Raw genomic sequence first — 19283 nt, 5'->3', positions numbered from 1 at the left:
CTAAATCATAGGATTTGATTTCCCTGCTAAAATTAAACCGCTGGATGCCGCTGTGTAAAACTTCAATATTTTACAGAAATATTATTTGAAAAACAGGAGTAAAAGAAAAGGCCTTCGGGCATAGCACGACGGAACTAAGCGTAAGAAATTTTTGCTTTCATTAAAATCGCATTGCGTAGTTAAGGAGTCTAAAGCTCCGCCGAACGATTTGTAGTGGAATTCGAATCAATTCGTTGTACATACGTAGTGTGATAGTATCGAACTAAAATTGATTCGGTACCGCAGCTACATTTTTTTTTGCGGTTCTCCGTGGCAAATTCAGTAGGGACTACGTATTCAATTAAAAGGTCTTTGATTTACTTTGTCTCGCAATGACAAAGTAAACAAAGAGGACGTAAAAATAGATTTGCCGGATTAGAATTAGCATCTAGGGTGACATAAACAATACAGAGACGCGAGTGTGTTTTCAAACCAAGTGTTGCTAAGCAACTTGATGAAAGAGCATTACGAACAACTTAGTGAAACACTCCCCGTTTATATGAAAGAAGGTATGTTGTGCAAGGGCAGCGTATGTTAGAACTTAATTTGCTCTGCAAACATAAAATTCAACAAAAATGGGTTGCGCCCCGTGTTACCCGATTGGAATTAACGTTACTTCTGTACGCGATGTGTTGTTGCCTTAGCGTCAAACACCCCCTTGCCTGATCAATAACTGAAGCGTTTGTCCTTGCTATAGCAACATCAACACTGCAAAGGCGGGCATTCTTAGTTGTTTGCTCGAATTGTTCATGCGTTACACTGTCTTACTGTTTGCAGAAGATCGTTGTTGAATTTGAAGAAAAGTATACTAAATATTAAACAAAAATGGATCTCAAGGAAATCAGTAGAGCAGAGTTTTTGCCTTTAGCAAACGCTAAAAATAGACAGCTGCAACAAAAGGTAAAATGTTCTTTCTGTTCCGTGGTTTCGGTAACATTTTAATGGATTTTTTTTCCTTGCACACCGTTTTACTGACAGATACGGGACAAACGAAATAGACTAGCGCAGGTGCTGTTAGAACTTGATCAGAACGAGAACATCGTAAAAACGGCTGATGAAGATCTCACGACACTAGAACAAAACACGCAACAAACGAACGTAAGTGCCTCTACGTCGCTTTATGGCTGTCTTTGATTATAAGCTCGTAACCTTCGTGTTGTAAGATTTTAAAAATTAAAAACGAATTTCTTGAACAAATTAAGATCATTAATGATATGTCTTGTCTTAAAGCATGTGATACAGTATAGCGAATTGTTCTTGAAGAATGCATGGTGAAATATTATCGGGATTTCGATGACGGCTTAATTGGCAACTTATGTTTCTTTAAGGTTCTCGCAAGCAATATCCGGAGTCAAGTCCACAAGGAACGTGAAACGCTAAATTTGACAAACAATGAAATTGGCAACTTAGAACAGGAAACTAAAAAGCTTCAGCAAGCCTTGCAGCAAACTAAAACGAATTGCGAATTTCATAAGGTTGCATAATTAATATATTTACATTTTGGAAACGCCTTTTGTTTAAAGTATTAACGAACATCTAGAAAAAGCTAGCAGAACAGAATCTTGCTTTAGAGAGGCTCAACCAATTCTATGAAGAAGAAGATAAATTCGTGGCTGTTATGGAAAAAATGGTTGAATCGCAATTGGAAGACCATACTATTCTTGATAAATATTCCCATCAAGATAACTTGACAATCAAGGTAGTAAACACAACATATTTGATTACCGTGTGCTTCGTTAAAATGCAGTGATTTTTCATTTATAATGCAGGATTTGGAGATAAAATTAGCTAGAACGAGGGACGATATCGACGAAATAGAACGACAGTTTAAGATGGCCAAAGAAGATCGCGAAAATACTGCCATTCAGCTCAATAAGATGCAAGAAGAATTTCGATCTATGACCGAAGATCGTGATCAAAATCTTTTGCAATGGGAAGCGACTATAAGCCAACTGGATAATTGTCGGAAGCAACTTGATAAATCTCGAGACGTACAAATTTTATTACTGTACTTAGTTGACGATTGATGTCTTAAGCACCGTTTTTCCCCGTAGGATTATCAAACAGTGAAAGAATTAGCCAATGCGGACCAGAATCGACTCGATAGTATCAATAGGTGTATTAAACAGTTCCAGGACGACATCAATGGTCTGGAGCGTGCTTTTCGTACTAGAGAACTGGTGGCTAACCAAATGAAGATCAAGATAGATGAGCTTGAAAAAGTACACAACGAGCAGCAATCAGAGGTTAATTTAGTTTTTTAAGAATTCTTATACTACAATTACTTGAGAATCACATCTGTACAGTATGTAGCGTTCGAAAAAGTAGCAAAAAGACTCACAACTGACATAATGGCATCAAGAAAAAGTGCGGAAAGCCTTAAACGAAAAAGCATCGAAGTTCAAGCTAAATTGGCTGAAGAGCAAGACAAGTATAAACAACAAGAAAAAGAGTTGGAGCAGTTCAGGAAGACTGTGGGCTCAGCAAACGCACAGAAAGAATCCCTCTCACTTTTAGCGAAGGTAAGGTTTAAAAATCAATTTCATTGCAAACAGGATATTGAATGTTATTCATCAAAGGCGGCGGATGAGAGATTTGCGCGTCACCGGAACCATCTTAACCAAATTGCAAACGAATTTGCCAGTGTTCAAGCTGATATCAGCCTTATCAAGTCGAAGTTTAACAGCTGTGTCACAAGTGTGCGGTTTAACATCCATAGCATTCGAAACCTGGAGAATCAAATTGCTGCCCTTAAACAGAAATTAGTCCAGCAAGGAGAATTGGTTTATAATAAGGTAGCAACGTACGAATTTGTCTGGCGATTTCTTTGGGGATTAATTTGAAGTATTTACTTTTTTTTTTTGCTTGACTCTTCAAAAGAGTATGGACATTGTTCGCGTCGAATTAGATTTACGAAGACTACGACACAGCGACGGAGAATACGAGGAACGAAAATCCCAACGGGAACAGATCGATGCTTTAAAGTTGGACATAGATGCTGCTAATTCAGTTATAGTTGCTCTGAAATATGAACTATCAAAAACCCAGGTAAGGTCCATATGGGGTTTCTAATGAAGTTGTTTCGTTTTCGTGCCAAGTGAATCAATTAAATACAGATGCCATTTCTTTAGAGTGATGCAATGGGATTACAACGAAGCTGCGATATTCAACAACAAAAGAAAAACGTCATGCAAACGCTTTCCAAGCAGCTGGAATCTGAGTGCCAAAGTCGTGAAAGAGAAAGCCGGGATCTTAGACGGGATCTTGAAGAATTGCGAATGGGAGAGAGCCTTATTCATCTGGATATTAAACGTAGAGAGAGCATGATTGAAATGCGCTCGGCTGTCGTCCAACAGCTAGAAAATCAAAAAAGACACATTGAAAATGTAAGTCTTCTTTACGTGTCAATTATAGAATTATGAGTAACCCAAACAATCGTATTCTTTTTGTGTAGGCCATACAAACACGACTAGAAGAATTATCAAACCAAATGGAACTTCTTCAACTCGAAAGTCGTTCCTTGAAAGAACGCAATCAGCAACTGTTGGCAGCTGTAAACCAAAAAACCGTCGAAATTGATCACATCAAACTACGGTAAACAAACAACTAAATAGTTGGTAGACATTCAGACATTAACTTATATGTAATCATACTTGTTAATTGCCGTTACCAATCTACTGTGATTACATTTTAGATACGACGTAGTGGCCGATACGTTAGTGATGGAGAACGGTGTTAAAGAAACATCCGAAGCGTATTTCATCATCAAGGTTATAGAATCTTCGTGTTTTGCCAGCACTATATATGTTTATTTGATTACTATTGTAACAGATGGCTCAAGAAAAAGAATTTTTGAAAGAATCTATAAGGGATCTTCAGAATGTGATACATAGCTTAGAGAGTGACAATTCGGCTCTGAACAGCACCTTACAACTGGTATCAACCGCAAACCAACAATTTCGTCAGGGTTGTATTGTTGGTGTACTTACAGGTAAGTGTTATTAGTTTGGTATCCTCGTAAACTGATCATAGTAAAAGAATCATACCAAAAAAGATGATGACAAGGCCATCAAAATTCAAATGGAATTGGAAGATAAGCAATTAGAAAAGATGGTGGATGACCTAAAAAAGGACACCTATCAACAATGTTATTTCTTCGAAGTAAGTTTGCACAAGTTAAACTGTGTGTACTAGCAAATGACGTTTTTTGCAATGTATTAGCGCTTGCAAGACGAATTACGTCAACTGAGGGAAGAAGCATATCGCTTAAAAACTCAAATTGACGCCAAATTAAACGCCGAGAAGGATCTGTCGAACGAAATTGAACAACTTCAAACTAAAATTGATCGAGCAAGAGATATCAATCTTGTTCTGCAAAAAACTGTGCGACGGGCCAAAAAAACGAAAAGTAAACTTTGCGAAGAAGTAAGTCTATTATAACACAGTTGAACACAGTTGTGGATCGTTTGTCTTGGCCACCATTCCTTGCAGAGTGTACCAATTTCCACAATTAATGTTGAGCATTCGTTCTATTTCCAGATTGATTTTGAGATACGTCAGATCCAAGAAAAGTGTTTGAACGCCCAAACAGCAATGTTTACTCTGACAGAATGTGATCCTGACATGAAAACAGCTCTGGTTAAAATTATGGAAGAAACGGTAGCTAACGATTCACGTGAAATCAAGGAACTTGTTTTACCTGCACCACCAAATAAAACACGCTTGGAAATCACAGATTTTCCGCATTCCTCGAGTTCAGTTACCCCACCACTATCCATGAGCTCAAGTATACATACACCATAATGCGACTAAACCTATTTGTGCTAATATACAATCATTTTATTTCATGTTCTTCTATCAAGACATCAGCGGAAAGCCGTGAGCCCACTCTTCTATGCCTAATATATCTGCATCCTGCTTGGTTTGCTTTCTATACTTACAATTTTGGTGACCATTTCTGGTTGTATATTTTCCGTGAACAAAACTGAAATTATACTCAAATGATGGTACGGAAAACTCTCATTGTCTTTTACCATGAATCCTATCTGTCTATGTTCTTTTGTCAGCAACTTTTTTCTCATTTGTTACTTATGAATACGAATCCAAATTATGTATTAAAACGTAAAATTTGTTCTTCTGTAGAATTTTCTGAACTGGTTAAAATATTAATTGTACTACATCGAATCATCAATGATGTTAGAGAAACTAGTGAGACTTGAATAATAGATTTGAATGGAAGTAAAAGGGTAAGCATATCGCTTTACCTTAACGGGAAAGCCACGTGGCTTTCTCGAAATAAACTTTAGGGAGAAGTAATATAAATCTGAAGGCCGATAGCTGTTGAAAGAAGGGAAAAAAAATGTTTCGTCGTAAGCTAAGGAAATGCAAATTTCACCTCGATTGACCTACCCGTTAGCGTTGACCTCGAATACAGAAATAACCTTAGGCAACTCAATTGAGAAAATCAAAAACCTGATTCCGTTCTCCAACTCAGTAGTTCGCTCACCTGCACGGGACACACTAGTGTAGATAGTTCTCTTTTGGTGTTTTAATAGTGTTTCACGCCTTCGCACATGGATTTAAATCTCGTTCACCTGCTGGTTACCTCACTTGTGAATGCACCAATCACGCACTATGAAAGCCTCACACAAGCACTTGGTGTTTGCCTATGCACTGGTCTAGTCTAGTTAAGCCTAGATACTGTAGATAAGAAAAACGTAGAATAAGTTAAGGTTTAGTTTTCTAGGATAAGATTAAGGCTTTGTTAAGTTGGTCACAAACATCCTATTTTGGTCACAACACTGCATATTTGCACTATACTGCCACCACACAATGCCTTCCCTTTGCACTACACTGCTTCCACGCAATGCATTCCATTTGTACAAATGCATTGCAATTTGCACCACAAATTGCCTCCTGAACTCTTTCAGCACATTATGCAAACACACCAACGTCAACGACCCTATGACTATACCTAACCATTAAATCTTAAACGATTTTTTTTTCAGGATCTGTTTGTTCAAAACGATTTGTCATTCGTGTAATTAATGTGTGTTAGAGTTAAGCAAAACACTGTTGTTCTTCGATTAGGTAATCAAAAACAATTTTTTTTTCTTTGTTTTATTTCTTTCACGATGAATTAGGAGGGCAATCTCTGGACATCCCCATGGATTGCGGGACTCCGAAGATCGTCGCCGAAGCTCGTCGCCACCAACAAAAAGGGTAATAGTGATAAAATTTAACTGTACTAATTGTGTTTTTGTATTTTATGTAATAGATTAGTCCGCCACCGAAAAGGCTCATCGAGGATCATCGTGGGAGCACCTAGAACGTCGGGGGAGCATCCAGATCGCCGTGGGATCTTCAAGAGCATCACCAGAAGAGGTATAAGTGATAAATTTAACTGTACTAATTGTGTTTTTGTATTTTATGTAATAGATTAGCCTGCCACCGAAAAGGCTCATCGAGGATCATCGTGGGAGCACCTAGAACGTCGGGGGAGCATCCAGATCGCCGTGGGATCTTCAAGAGCATCACCAGAAGAGGTATAAGTGATAAATTAAACTGTACTAATTGTGTTTTTGTATTTTATGTAATAGATTAGCCCGCCACCGAAAAGGCTCATCGAGGATCGTCGTGGGAGCACCTAGAACGTCGGGGGAGCATCCAGATCGCCGTGGGATCTTCAAGAACGTCGCGGGAGCAACTAGATCGTCGCGGAGCTACAAGATCGCCGCTGGTGCCGCCCGAGATTTACACCTCATTGGATGAAGAAGAAACGAAGATGGTACGGTGTAGTATGGCTGAATCGGCCTTTTTTTTACATTTTAATATAGTGTGTATGTGTGTGATTTGTGTCTTAGAAATGCAACCCTAATGCCCTTTCCGTCACTTTATTGTCCCTCTAAATACTACGACTGGAGGTAATCTCATCGTGCAGTCACGTTGCACGGAGCACCCACGTTGCACGGAGAACACACGTTCAATGCACGTTTATCTTGCGTTTCGTTCGCTGGTTTTGCACTGTTAGTCCAAGCTTCAAAACATCGGGGATGTCTTTAGATATTATAACCCTAGCTTCCATCTGCACCTCCCTTACTCCTGGGTTAGTGGATGTTCATTATACCTTGTACCTTATAATCGATTGTTTACATTCCGATCAGGCACCCCGTGAAAAACCCGGAGGGCCCCATTCCTGTGTGAATAAATAAATGCCCCCCAACCTGAAAGCCCCACCCTGAAACCTCTAAGCGCCTCTTTCGATCATCTAAACAGCACCCCGATTGAGGCGGGGCTTCATCCTACCGATCCTTAACATCTGACCATTCGTTCATTTCGGTTTCATCATGGTGTAAAAGGGGTTCCAAGTCCAACCCTTTTACACCATGGTTTCGTCCCCACTCACCATGGTTTCGTCCCCACTCACCATGGTTTCGTGAATGACTCACGGATATCTGACAACGTTTCGAGCGTATATTAAAGCATTCCTAGCAGACGCTTTATCTTGAATCCCTAAGAGGTTGAAGATGCGCGTACTGTGAATGAATTACATTAATAATTGTGGTTTAAATTCAAATTCATTGTATTTTTCTGTTTTATGAAAGTGTAGTAGTATTGAGATCATTTTGCATATCATTATAATTATAGGTGAGTCTACATTATCGATGTCAAAAACTTGTTATATAATAATTAGCATCTCAGGCTTATGAAGTTTCAAGGTATAAAGTGCTACTGTATTTATTCCATTTATCTCAAATACTAAAAAAAAAAAGGATGTTCATTCCCTGGTATTATAGCTTTTCCTTGGTAAGTGTTGTGTAAGAGAGTAGATTCTTCTGAAGAAATTGCCAAGCATTATCATTTTTATTTCTGTCGTTTATGTAAACTTGCCATATGGCAGTGTCAAGAGTCATATTTTTGTTTGTTTGGGGGTTTCATTCTTGTTACAACATTTACAGTTTTTTTGCCCAATGATGTCGGGACAAATTCAACGCTCTTCTTCAGTAGTCATAGGAGTCAATGGGTCTCCTGCTAACAATAGCCTCTCCATATCTCCCACAACAGCAATACAATCTCCACTTCAAATATTTGTGCGGGCAAAGAAAAGGATTAATGACATTTATGGTGAAGTTGAACAGTATGTCAGTGATTCGTGCAAATTTCTTTCAGGTAGGGATCAAGTAATAATCTTGTGGCTCTATAAACATAATGTTTTTTCAATGATGCAGCTCTGCCTAAAGATAGTGATTTGATCACTAAAGAAGAACTAGTAGTGGTTAATAGTCATGTCGAGAAAGTAAAGGGTATCCGAGAAGTACTTTCGCGCGACCACATGAAAGTGGCATTTTTCGGAAGGTAATATTTATTTTCATGGGAAATATAAACTCAGTTGTAGAACACAGTTAACGGATAGAAAAAACAAACAGGACAAGCAATGGAAAAAGCACTGTTATAAACTCTATGTTAAGAGAAAGAATCCTTCCTTCTGGAATTGGGCATACCACCAACTGCTTCATCCAAGTTGAAAAATCGGAAAATGATGAGTCGTATCTCATTTCAGAGGATTCATTAGAAAGAAAGAATGTGAAATCTGGTAAGAAACTCATCAGAAAAGGAAAAACAGTTTATTGTTTAACATGATTTTATTTGTTGCAATCTAGTTTCCCAGTTGGCACATTCGTTATGCACTGGTTCGCTCGGTGATTCGGCTTTAGTACGAGTCTATTGGCCGACTGATAAATGCCCTTTACTTCGTGACGATGTGGTTTTGGTCGATTCTCCAGGAATCGATGTATCACCGAATTTGGACTCGTGGATTGACCGACATTGTCTGGACGCAGATGTGTTTGTATTAGTCGCAAATTCGGAATCAACTTTGATGTTAACGGTACTGTCTCCTGTATTCATTTCCCATGGTGAATGCTCCTGACGAGTTATTCACATATTTTAGGAGAAGAATTTCTTCTTCAAAGTTTCCGCCAGATTATCGAAACCGAACGTTTTCGTGTTGAATAACCGTTGGGACGCCTCGGCGTCAGAACCCGAGTATCTTGAAGAGGTAAACTAGCTTTATCGCAATTTCATTTTTGCTTGTATTCATTTTCATCATTTCACGATTATGGTGTGTTACTATAAAGTATAAACGTTTTATTTGTCCGATTCAGGTAAGAAGGCAGCATATGTTACGTACCGTAGATTTCTTAGTTGACGAGTTAAAAGTCTGTGGAACTCGAACGGAAGCGGAGCAAAGAGTTTTCTTTGTATCGGCGAAAGAAGTTCTCCAAGCTAGAACAAACGAGTTTAAAGGATTACCGCTAAATAGTACGTTTTGAATAACTTCTGTCGCATATCCAGTTAATGTTTCGTCATTTTTGTTTTCTAAATTACGCATTTTTAGCTGGGATAGTTACCGATGGATTTCATGGACGTTACTTTGAGTTTCAAGATTTCGAGAGGAAGTTTGAAGAATGCATTTCGAAATCAGCAGTTAGAACCAAATTTGATCAGCATACGAAACGAGGCAAAGCGGTTGTTGGGTAAGAAAACATAATTCCTGGAAAATATTCCTTAATTTTGTTTGTGCGCATGAATTGTTTAATTGGACTAAACTAGTGATGCGCGCAACGTCATGGAAGTGCTTTTGGAACGTGCCAGTGCCAAGAGAGCTGCCAAGAGTCAGAGCCGTCGTGAAGTTTTGGATCATCTCGATTTTACTGAAAAGCAGCTTCAGCTAGTTACTGTGGAGATGAAAGACAAAATCTGCAAAATGGTTGAAGAAGTCGAGCACAAAGTAAGTAAAACGCGTAAGGCATTTTTCCGCATCATAGCTCAATGCTTTGATTTGTTGATGGGGATTTCTACTACCCTAGGTTTCAAAAGCGCTGAACGATGAAATCCGCCGTCTCTCAGTGTTGGTTGATGAATTTCACGCTCCCTTTCACTCCGAATCTCTTGTACTACAAGTGTACAAAAAAGAACTCCATAATCATGTTGAAGCTTGTCTGGGAAGTAATCTCAGAGCCAGACTTTCCACTGCTCTAGCATTGAATATGGATCAATCACAAAAGGAAATGATTGGTATGACCATAATAGCAAATAAGTTCTTAAAGTCTCGTTTAATTTTAACTGCCTTTTGTAGAGAGAGTTACATCTATGCTACCTTCCGAGAAGAAACAACTTGGGCTAGGAATGATACCTCGTCGCGAACCTTTCGAGGTTCTTTATCGACTCAACTGCGACAATTTGTGTGCAGATTTCTCCGAAGATATTGAATTCCGCTTCTCGTTTGGCATCACGTCCATGATCCAACGCTTTACGGGCAAGGGTAAAATCGCTCCATGGGTGATGAATAACTACACAGAATCGGTAAGTTCCTTGCAAATCCTTCCTTTCTGTGTTATGATAAATATTATCTTATGATGTTTAGATTCCACGTTCCATTGGAAGTCATCATAGCCAACCCGGGCAGCTAATACCACAAGGCGCTGAAGATTGGTCAATGCTTTCACGTATTGCAATCGCCTCAGTCACTTCACAAGGGACAATGGGAGGACTGCTAGTTGCAGGATTTGTAAGCGTATTCTTATTCTTAACAAATGCTTTGATAATATTACACGTATTCATCATGTTCGCCACCAATAGTTGATGAAAACTGTAGGCTGGCGATTGATATTCGCTTCGGGTGTGATTTATGGCGGTCTTTACCTGTACGAGCGACTTACGTGGACCAACAAAGCCAAGGAACGTGCATTCAAAAGACAGTACGTCGACCATGCCACTCGAAAATTGCGCCTTATTGTAGACTTGACATCCGCCAATTGTAGTCATCAAGTACAACAGTAAGTCGCTCTACATTAAGTAATACAAGATAATCCGTAACTCTGTTTTTCTGTTATCACAGGGAATTGTCCAGCACCTTTGCCCGATTGTGTCACCTTGTCGATGGAACGATGAATGATATGCAGGGTGATATTAAGCAGTTAGAAACAGAACTGCGCTCATTGGACGAAGTGGCCACTTCTGCCAAAGTCTTACGTAACAAAGCGAATTACCTGGTTGGGGAACTCGACCGTTTCGACAAATCTTTCTTGACCCCTGATAACTAGTACCTTTTATAGTAGTTTGCGTTAGACGACACTGGACTGCTGTGAGAGTCTAAAATTCAGCAGTATCTTAAGCCCGCTAGTTGATCGAGCAAGCTTAGTATATTTTTTAGACAGATGCTAGTCGCTGATGATGTGACAGTCTTCTATATTATTATATGTTCCGTTACGCGTCGTCCATCTGACAAATAATCCAATGAATTCTCAGATGTGAACCGTATTTTTTTTTCTCACGATCAAGCTGTATCTCCCATTCTGCGATGGATTATACAGATCTAGTTGCTTATAATAAAAAGGTAAAGCAACAGACGAAAAATGTACCGCTGCTCCGGTTGTATGTTTGAGTTTAAATGTGTTAATGGGAGAATATTATTCCAGTTTAGAATTTAAGTCTGGATTTTCCAGATGGGAATTGTAAACTGTGCCATCTTTTGTTTACACTCGCGTCACTCTGGTTGATCGTTTGTTTTTCCCCGTTGTAATTGGTTTCCTATTTTTTCGTGATTTAGGCACTTAACATTTCAAATGTTTATGAACTCTCGTAATGTAGGCATTGTTTTCCGAAAGACATAACTTTGAAATTGTGAGAGATTCTAATGTGCGAAGCAATTGTGTTATTTTGACACTTCCCGTAATGACGAATTCGATGAAGGGACACGAACTCTACGAGTGTAGAGTTGGGCATAGAACCGCATTCTTCCGCCGTAGACCACTTCCGATTTCCTGTTTCTTGATCAAATTTTTGAATTGCTTGACATGGCGAAACCGATGACTAGTTAGCTAATTCATTAATAATTTTAAACGTGATAAAATGTTAAGATGCATAAGATTAAGAGATAGAAGTAACTTGGCAATAATTAGAAGCAGTAATAAATGGATTGGTTCCAAGAATAACAGGGAAGTTCCTGTACATTATCAAGAGTAAAACAAATCAGAGCTGTGAAAGTGACGCAACGTGAGGAGGTGTCCCGTAGAACAGCGCCCTTTCGTACGGAAATCCCTCAATTGCTCATTTCTCAAGATTCTGACGTGAAGCGCACTATAAACTTTCGTTGCTGCTTGCCTCTGAACGCGTTTCCACTTGAACCGTCATGTCTCGTGAGTTGCCATAAATTATTTTTATATTTTAACTGTTAAATGAACTGATTTGTTTTTGGTACTGTACCCTAGATTACAATCTTGGCAGCCGTCAAAAGATTTTATTCCTTTGTTCAATTTACGTTTTTTGCCTAACGCAATTCGGTTCAAGTTTCAACATCGATACGATCCGTCCTCTCGTTTATGAAGATCCAGCTGCCATTCAGAATACAAGGGAATCCTATTTCGGCTACTCGTTGCAATTCCTGTTTAATCAAAAAGATAATGCCTACAATTCGGCTAAATGGTGCATACATCCATTCAAGAATCACGCACGTAATTTTTGTTTAAAATAAATTTACCTTTCATACGCAGGTTGTTGGTTGGAGCTCCTAGAGCCAATTCCACTTTCCCTAGTCTTGCAAACATAACAGAACCAGGTCAAGTCTATCGATGTGTTCTCGGGAAGCCTGACCGTGATCAGTGCCAACCATTGATCATCGAACGTGAAGGTAATTACAAGCAAGTCTGTTGAAAATGAATCAGTTTACATTAACGACCTACTAATTTCAGCGTCACAGAACAATCGCGACAAATTTTACAGGGATCGAAAGGATTACGGATGGTTAGGTGGTGCCATGTCCGTCAACAGTCCGTCAACTGGCCGCGTAGCTGTAAGCAGAAATTGAATTCTATCAAATTATGGAGATGATTATGATTATCTTTTCCGTTAAAATTTAGATTTGCGGATATCGCTGGTCAAACAGACGACTGTCCACCGAACATTACATGAACGGTGTCTGTTACTGGAGTGGTCATCAAGTGTCGGAGACAGAGGATTTTGTCAAAGTTCTGCCCATTGTTGCACAAGGTAGAGCTCAACAGTTTCTAATTAATAATTGTACTATTAATATTTTGCAATTTTATCAGATCAGCAAGTGACTGGAACCGATAGAAATGGCACATATAACTATGCTTACGGACAATCTGGTTTCTCCGTTCACATGGTGCAAAAACAGGATCAATCAGTAAGCAATAATTTAAACCAAAAGAGATATGTTGGCAACACTTGCTGTGTTTCACACAGGAAGAAATGATTATTGGAGCTCCTGGAGTTTTTAAATGGACCGGAGCTGTCGTTCGTGTCAGTGATTACCTTCCAAACAGTCCTTCCGGTGTGCCTAGCCGGAAAAAACGGCAGGATAAACAAGACATCATCGAATTTGGCGAGACAACAGTATCAGCCTCTGCCAAGATAAGCCGACTGGAGCCCAATGATTATTTCGGTTCACTTTTTTTTTACAAAATAACTTAGCACGTATTCAAAGAATTGACAGTAATTCAAGGGGGATTTCACGTAGGTTATTCGGTTCATTCTGGAATCTTTTTCAACGATGGGAAGTTGCTGTACGTCTCGGGAGCACCGCGGGCTGCTCAAATGCAGGGCAAAGTATTTCATTAGTTAATTGTTACACATACGTAAGTGAATAATTGGTTGTCATTTTTAGGTGTTGATATTCGATTTTCTTCATAGTGGTAAAGATTCCCAGCTTAAAATTCATTTAGAATTAAATGGTACTCAATTGGGTGAGTATTTCGGTGCTTCCGTTCTGGCGGTTGATTTGACTGGGGATGGAAAGTCCGAGTTACTTGTAGGTGCTCCGCAGCACAGCCTCCGACCCGAAATGGCGGATCGAACTGGAGACGAAGGAAAAGTTTATTTCTATCTTAATCGAAACGGTAATTTGCAGAAACCACAAGCTCTGTACGGCAGTAAAGCTAGGGATGCCCGCTTCGGTACAGCAATGGCGTCTGTGGGTGACATCAATCTCGATGGATTCAATGGTAAATCCAGCGTTTCCAGATTCAATGAAATAGAACATCTTCTAGCGCTTTGAAACTTAACACGCAGATGTCGTAATTGGAGCTCCTTATGAGAATGACAGGGGAGCTGTTTACCTTTATCTTGGTGGGATGAACGATATTCGTCTTCATCCGGAAACCGGATATTGGCAACGAATTGCTGCCGCGGACTTTGTGTTCCCATTAAATAACCTTAGAGGATTCGGTATCAGCCTTGTCGCGGCAGACATGGACGGTAACAGTTACCCAGGTAGAGTCAATTGTTTATTGGATAGTAAACGCTTTCTAATACTGTTTTTTTTTTTTTTTTTATGATTTCAAGATCTTGCGGTGGGCAGTTTTCTTTCCGGCCACGCGCTGGTGTTCCGCTCAAGTCCTGTAATTCAACTCGCTTTGACAATGAAAGTCAATAACGGCGGATTGATTGATCCGGATGGAGGGTCTGTGATGCTAAGTGTTTGCTCCTCTTTCGAATCCAAGTTCAGCGTTCCAGAGATCTGTACTGCAATTGTAAATTGTAGATCTGTTGCGCGTTCAAATTTGAGTTGTTTATCATAGGTGTTGGCTACACGTTTCATTTTGATGCCGAGTATATCAACCAGCCCCGATTGATTTTAGATGTGGATGGTAACCAACAACAACCGTTTAACTATACTGGTATCTTGTCTTCTGGATCTCCATCTTGTCGGAAATTTAAACTCACCGTAGCGGTATGAAAATAATTGCGCTAAATTTCCCGTATCAACCTTTTAATTTGTGATTTTGGATGGGCCAAACAGAACACGCCTTATTACAGTCAAGACTTTTCGCGGCCGGCAATCTTTCGCTTGACGGCAATGTTATTGAAAAATGTCCGCCCTTTGAATAATACGTGTCGTCCAATGACGGATCAGTCCTTGACGAAAGATCCAGCTGGATCGATGCGCGTCCTCATTGCCGGCGGGGCTGGCAGCAGGAACAACGGTACGCTTTTCAATCACGATTTCATTAAACCAAACGTTTTTTTTTTTTATCGATTTTTGTTTTCGTTTCTTAAACAGAAAAGGATACGTTCTGTGCTACTTGTCCTGTTGTGGATGAAACGCAAAAAAGTTACGTCGAGAATTCTGCCGCTTTTACTTCTGAGTGTGGCTCCGACAACATCTGCCAAGAAGACTTGGATATCGAGGCGAATTTCATTTCCGATAGCAAGTCAGTATAGATGTGATATCTTACCTCCGGATGTCCACCGAGCAATTAAGCCTCTATTTTTCTCCAGGGAGTTTGTAGTCGGATCAAGAAAGACGCTTTCATTTGAAGTGAGATTAGTAAATCATGGAGAGCCTTCTTATCTAACGACGATAGAGATCCAGCTGCCCATCTACACCAATCTGAAACGCACTCCAGCTGATTTGTGTCAAAAGCCGAGTATTGGCTTTTCGGACGAATTGATCTATTCCTGTCAATTGCGTGTGAATCCACTTAAACGGGCCAAAACTGTACGTTAAGTATCTTTACTTCGTTTAAGAAACGAGTAATTAAATTTCATAATCGACAGGAAAAGATGGAGTTTGAAATAGACATGACATCGATTCCAAGTGGTGGAAATAATGATTTGACGGTTCTCATCGAGGCTAGGATGAATACGGCTGCAGCCATGGGCCGGCGACCACGATTCAATTTGACGATACCATTGAAAACTGCCATTGATGTGGAAATCATGGGGTAGGAGAGTCAAAAGAATTGATTCAGAAATAAGAAATAATTTCTTCTTGACAGCAATTCGATTGAGGAACAGCAAACTTACCAGCGGCCCAACGACACAACAACTGTGACAATAGTGAAAGAGCGTCTCACTTTCAAGCATCTCTACGAGGTATGTAATCAATAATTGAACAGTTCAATCTTTTTTTTTTTGCTTGATTCAAAGTTGAAATTTAGGTGAGAAATGTTCTGCCAAGTGCTGCCAAGGTAGAAATAGAAGTTCTTGTTCCTGTGAGCGTTTTAAGTAGGCAAGGAGTGACCTTATACCTCGTCGAACTTGCAACCACATCTGTTGACGTTAGAACCAGCATTTTTTTTAAAGAATTCAAATGGATTGACGTCACTTGTTGAATTCAATGTTTCCAGGCAACGCAAAAGGGTGGGCAGAGCAACAGCTTGTGCCATTTAGACTATAACTCAGGCCAATCGATGGACGTACAAGAATTCCGCGAATCCATTAGTTCCAGCCCAATTGTTAAAAGTATTTGTACTCGATTCGATTTCAATTTTGGAGTTTTCTACCAATTCTATTGTGTTAGGTCAACCGGCTTTCAAGTTTGCGCAAGCTAATCGAACGGCATTCATCGATTGTTTCAACACTAAAAGCGTCAGCTGCGTTAAGTACGTTTGTTCGGTATTTGGCACGCTCTCGCCCGAATCGCCTGTTACGGTTTCTTTGACTGGAACTCTTCACCTGCAAAATATCTGTACACAATTTTAGTTGTAGTGGAGTACATCTGGCAATCTAACTCGGATTGTTTGTTAGTTTCGTTCGCGGAGAAGAAGGATGTCTTCATCTTGTCCAGCGCGGCACGTGTTACCATTCGACAACCGGCTAATATTCAACAGCCCTTCGGTCACAAGTTTGTTACTTTTTTTCATATCATTTCCCTATTTTTAACATAAAGATTAAATTCCTCGTAAATTTTTGAATTCCAAAGACCGGATATTGCAATCGCTTCGACGCATTTCCTTCCACAAGGACCGCCAGGAACGTTAGCTGTTGCTTCATGGATCATTGTCCTAGCTGTTCTTGCTGGCATTCTTCTTTTAAGTTTAATGGTCGTCGGATTGCACAAGGTAATTTTAAGTAGCAAATTTTTTAATTGGTTCTTGATACTTTACCGATACGGAATTGATTGACGCAGATGGGATTCTTCAAGCGGCAAAGATATCCGCAAGACGCTCTGGTGGACGACGGTGCGACGCCAGGAGACGGGAGTAGCGATGACATGGATAATGAGCCGCAACCGAACGCGTGAGGAACATAGTAATCCCATTAGATGTAAAATTTGTTTGCGTTTTATATAAGTCACTTCCCTTATATAAAATTGAAAGCATGGACAGGATTAAAATATCTCACTGATATGTTCATCTCGCCATTGTTATTGAAACAGTAAATTATCATGTCTTCCCTTTTAACATTTTCGATAATGAGGAATTCAATTTCACGGAATGTTTTTCACGGTAAAAATGTTAAGGGCTGTTTTGTCTTGCGATATTTGCTAATACCGTTCGGCTTGTTATTGGAAAAAGCTTTGAACGGTGTAGTCGTGCACGCATCTGTCTTCGTCAAGTAGTGAAAGCCTTTCGAATATTTTAATAGATAACGATGCGTTGATAAAATTGATGCGGCCTGACGCGCAGAAAAACAAGATTAATGCGTTCCCAGGCGGAGAGTATCAGGTATTAAAAATATTTGAGATGCCCTAGATTCTTAATTATTCTTTCTTGCCTTATCCTTTAACGACTTGGCTTCATAAGAGATTTTTGAAACAGGAAAGGAAAATTAAGAAACAAGAGAAAGTGTCAACAAGGTTGATGATCAGCTACTCCGTCAGATATTAATCTAAACCCCGAAGGTTTCAATAACGGAGCTGATTGCGGAGGCACGTGGCGTTGACGTAGTTCGCTAGAAAATTGCGACAAACAAGCACAGTGCTGATTTTGAATTTACATCGACGATATGCCACAACTTAATTTTGATTGAGCAGGCAAAATGTCTTACCTTGACGCTAAAGCTTTTTCTCCTTTGTAAGGAAAAATCGCAATCCTTCTAGCTATTTTGATTATTAAAGTTCCCTTAGATTGATTGTTTAAAGTGTCACGTCAGCGCATGTGCTAGCCATCTAAACAGCTCGGTGACCCTCAACATCTTTTTCTTTTTTCAATGGCACAGAATGCGTGGATCGACAGACCACATTGTCCACACCAAAAGGGTTCGATTCGATGAGGAGGTCGTATTCGTCCACATTCCCTAGTCGTCAGTGGAAATGAGCAGCGGCAACAACAGTAGCAGCGATAAAGATTTCGGCTGGGAAAACAGCACCAGCGTAGACGATTTCGTCATTCCTCAATTACCGAGTCGCTTCCTCCTGATTGCGCGAATCGTTTTTGTCTGTTGCGGTTTAACATCGAATCTGATTGTCTTATTTGTTTTCGCTAAATGTCGACGACTGCGCCATCCGAGACACACTTGCTGGATTGCCGTTACGGTAGTCGCAATTTTTGTTCACCTGTTGGCCGTCATCGAAATGTTGTCTGCCGCTTATCCAACACGACCAGCTTACACATTTCTGGTCTTCTTTAAAGGGACTCCTTTCGCTTTTTTCTCTCTCGGTTACACAATTATCGCCGTCGAGCGCTACGTGGCCGTCTCGTTTTACTTGTGGTAAAACAACTCAAGCAAGTTACAAAGAATATTCCTGTCTAAACATTTTGTTTGTTTAATAGGCACAAGGATAACGTGAGCAATCGTATCGTTGTCTTGTCCTTCATTTTAATTGGTGTCATCGTTTTGGTGTGTTTGGTTATCGCTAATTGTACGGAGAAAACATCGTCCTATTTCATGCCTGGAAATGGCGTAGCTTCGTGGAAATTGTTGCTGTTAGGAATAACAGTGATGGCTTCATCGTTGATAGGCATCGTTTTGCAAGTGCTGATTTACAGTCACGTCAAGCAACTCTACCGCACCCATCCAAATCTGAGGCGAACAAATAGGCATCTTTTGCAAGTAAGATACCAGCATACAAATAGAGCCCAGCCGGAATTGACGAAAGAAATGGCCACTGATTCCAAGTGCGTAGTGACTACGTCATCGCAACAGTATAAATCGACACTGAAAAAGTCTCAAGCCAGTCGCCTTGACTTGGAAGCTGGATTCTATTATTTCGTTATCTCTCTTCCGGTGCTCATTAGCAATGGCACTGTTGGTATGTTCCTTACGTTCAACTACTTCTGCAGCCAAACGAAACTTGCAAACGTGTGTCACGGATTGATGACCATATTGCTGTACATTCGCACTATTCAGCTGTTTATTACTGCGTGCAATCCGCTTGTCTATTTTGCATTGAGTTCTGAATTCCGTTCCGCTTGCCGTAGTCGATTTGCAATCAACAGGCAAACCAAAACATGAGTAGAACTCTAGTCTTAATTCATTGATTTCCTTGTCAACAAGGA

At 39.9% G+C, this 19283-nt stretch overlaps 2 protein-coding genes and 1 long non-coding RNA gene across 4 annotated transcripts; 2 read left to right on the top strand and 1 right to left on the bottom strand.

Moving 5' to 3' along the window:
* LOC116925548 (coiled-coil domain-containing protein 39) lies at nucleotides 1–5048 on the top strand. 2 transcript variants are annotated; one of them, XM_045174967.1, is made up of 18 exons: nucleotides 1–140; nucleotides 817–939; nucleotides 1018–1137; nucleotides 1368–1514; nucleotides 1580–1738; nucleotides 1809–2030; nucleotides 2094–2285; nucleotides 2346–2561; nucleotides 2619–2834; nucleotides 2920–3087; nucleotides 3171–3425; nucleotides 3494–3633; nucleotides 3734–3809; nucleotides 3871–4030; nucleotides 4094–4200; nucleotides 4261–4464; nucleotides 4579–4825; nucleotides 4902–5048. In XM_045174967.1, the coding sequence occupies exons 2-18, from the start codon at nucleotides 865–867 to the stop codon at nucleotides 4919–4921; spliced, it is 2724 nt and encodes a 907-aa protein (XP_045030902.1). In that variant the 5' UTR covers nucleotides 1–140; nucleotides 817–864; the 3' UTR covers nucleotides 4922–5048. The 2 variants fall into 2 exon arrangements, with proteins under 2 accessions (XP_045030902.1, XP_032788153.1); XM_032932262.2 differs by lacking the exon at nucleotides 1–140 and having other exon boundaries at nucleotides 162–939.
* A 3527-nt stretch (nucleotides 5049–8575) lies between these two features.
* On the top strand, nucleotides 8576–18224 carry LOC116925628 (integrin alpha-PS3-like). The gene is given in 32 exon segments (XM_045174972.1): nucleotides 8576–8632; nucleotides 8708–8926; nucleotides 8990–9097; nucleotides 9204–9360; nucleotides 9437–9575; nucleotides 9652–9829; nucleotides 9909–10116; nucleotides 10178–10404; nucleotides 10466–10609; nucleotides 10681–10877; nucleotides 12594–12730; nucleotides 12792–12892; nucleotides 12960–13089; nucleotides 13149–13246; nucleotides 13306–13504; nucleotides 13580–13668; nucleotides 13727–14063; nucleotides 14131–14331; nucleotides 14404–14598; nucleotides 14601–14791; nucleotides 14861–15044; nucleotides 15122–15272; nucleotides 15340–15559; nucleotides 15619–15785; nucleotides 15840–15936; nucleotides 16002–16121; nucleotides 16191–16305; nucleotides 16364–16531; nucleotides 16591–16687; nucleotides 16766–16904; nucleotides 16973–17082; nucleotides 18004–18224. Coding segments are annotated over 32 exon segments (4962 nt in total). The 3' UTR covers nucleotides 18086–18224.
* LOC116925654 lies at nucleotides 11655–12714 on the bottom strand. The gene is made up of 2 exons (XR_004395652.2): nucleotides 12581–12714; nucleotides 11655–12484 (listed from the first exon to the last, which is right to left on the bottom strand). It is a non-coding gene; the product is annotated as an uncharacterized LOC116925654 (long non-coding RNA).
* Nucleotides 18225–19283: the final 1059 nt, after the last annotated feature.

This window comes from Daphnia magna, linkage group LG6 (genome assembly GCF_020631705.1).
Source record: "Daphnia magna isolate NIES linkage group LG6, ASM2063170v1.1, whole genome shotgun sequence".
Lineage (NCBI taxonomy): Eukaryota > Metazoa > Arthropoda > Branchiopoda > Diplostraca > Daphniidae > Daphnia > Daphnia magna.
Note: the sequence above shows the minus strand (reverse complement) of the source record. Positions and strands in the feature narration are given on the sequence as shown.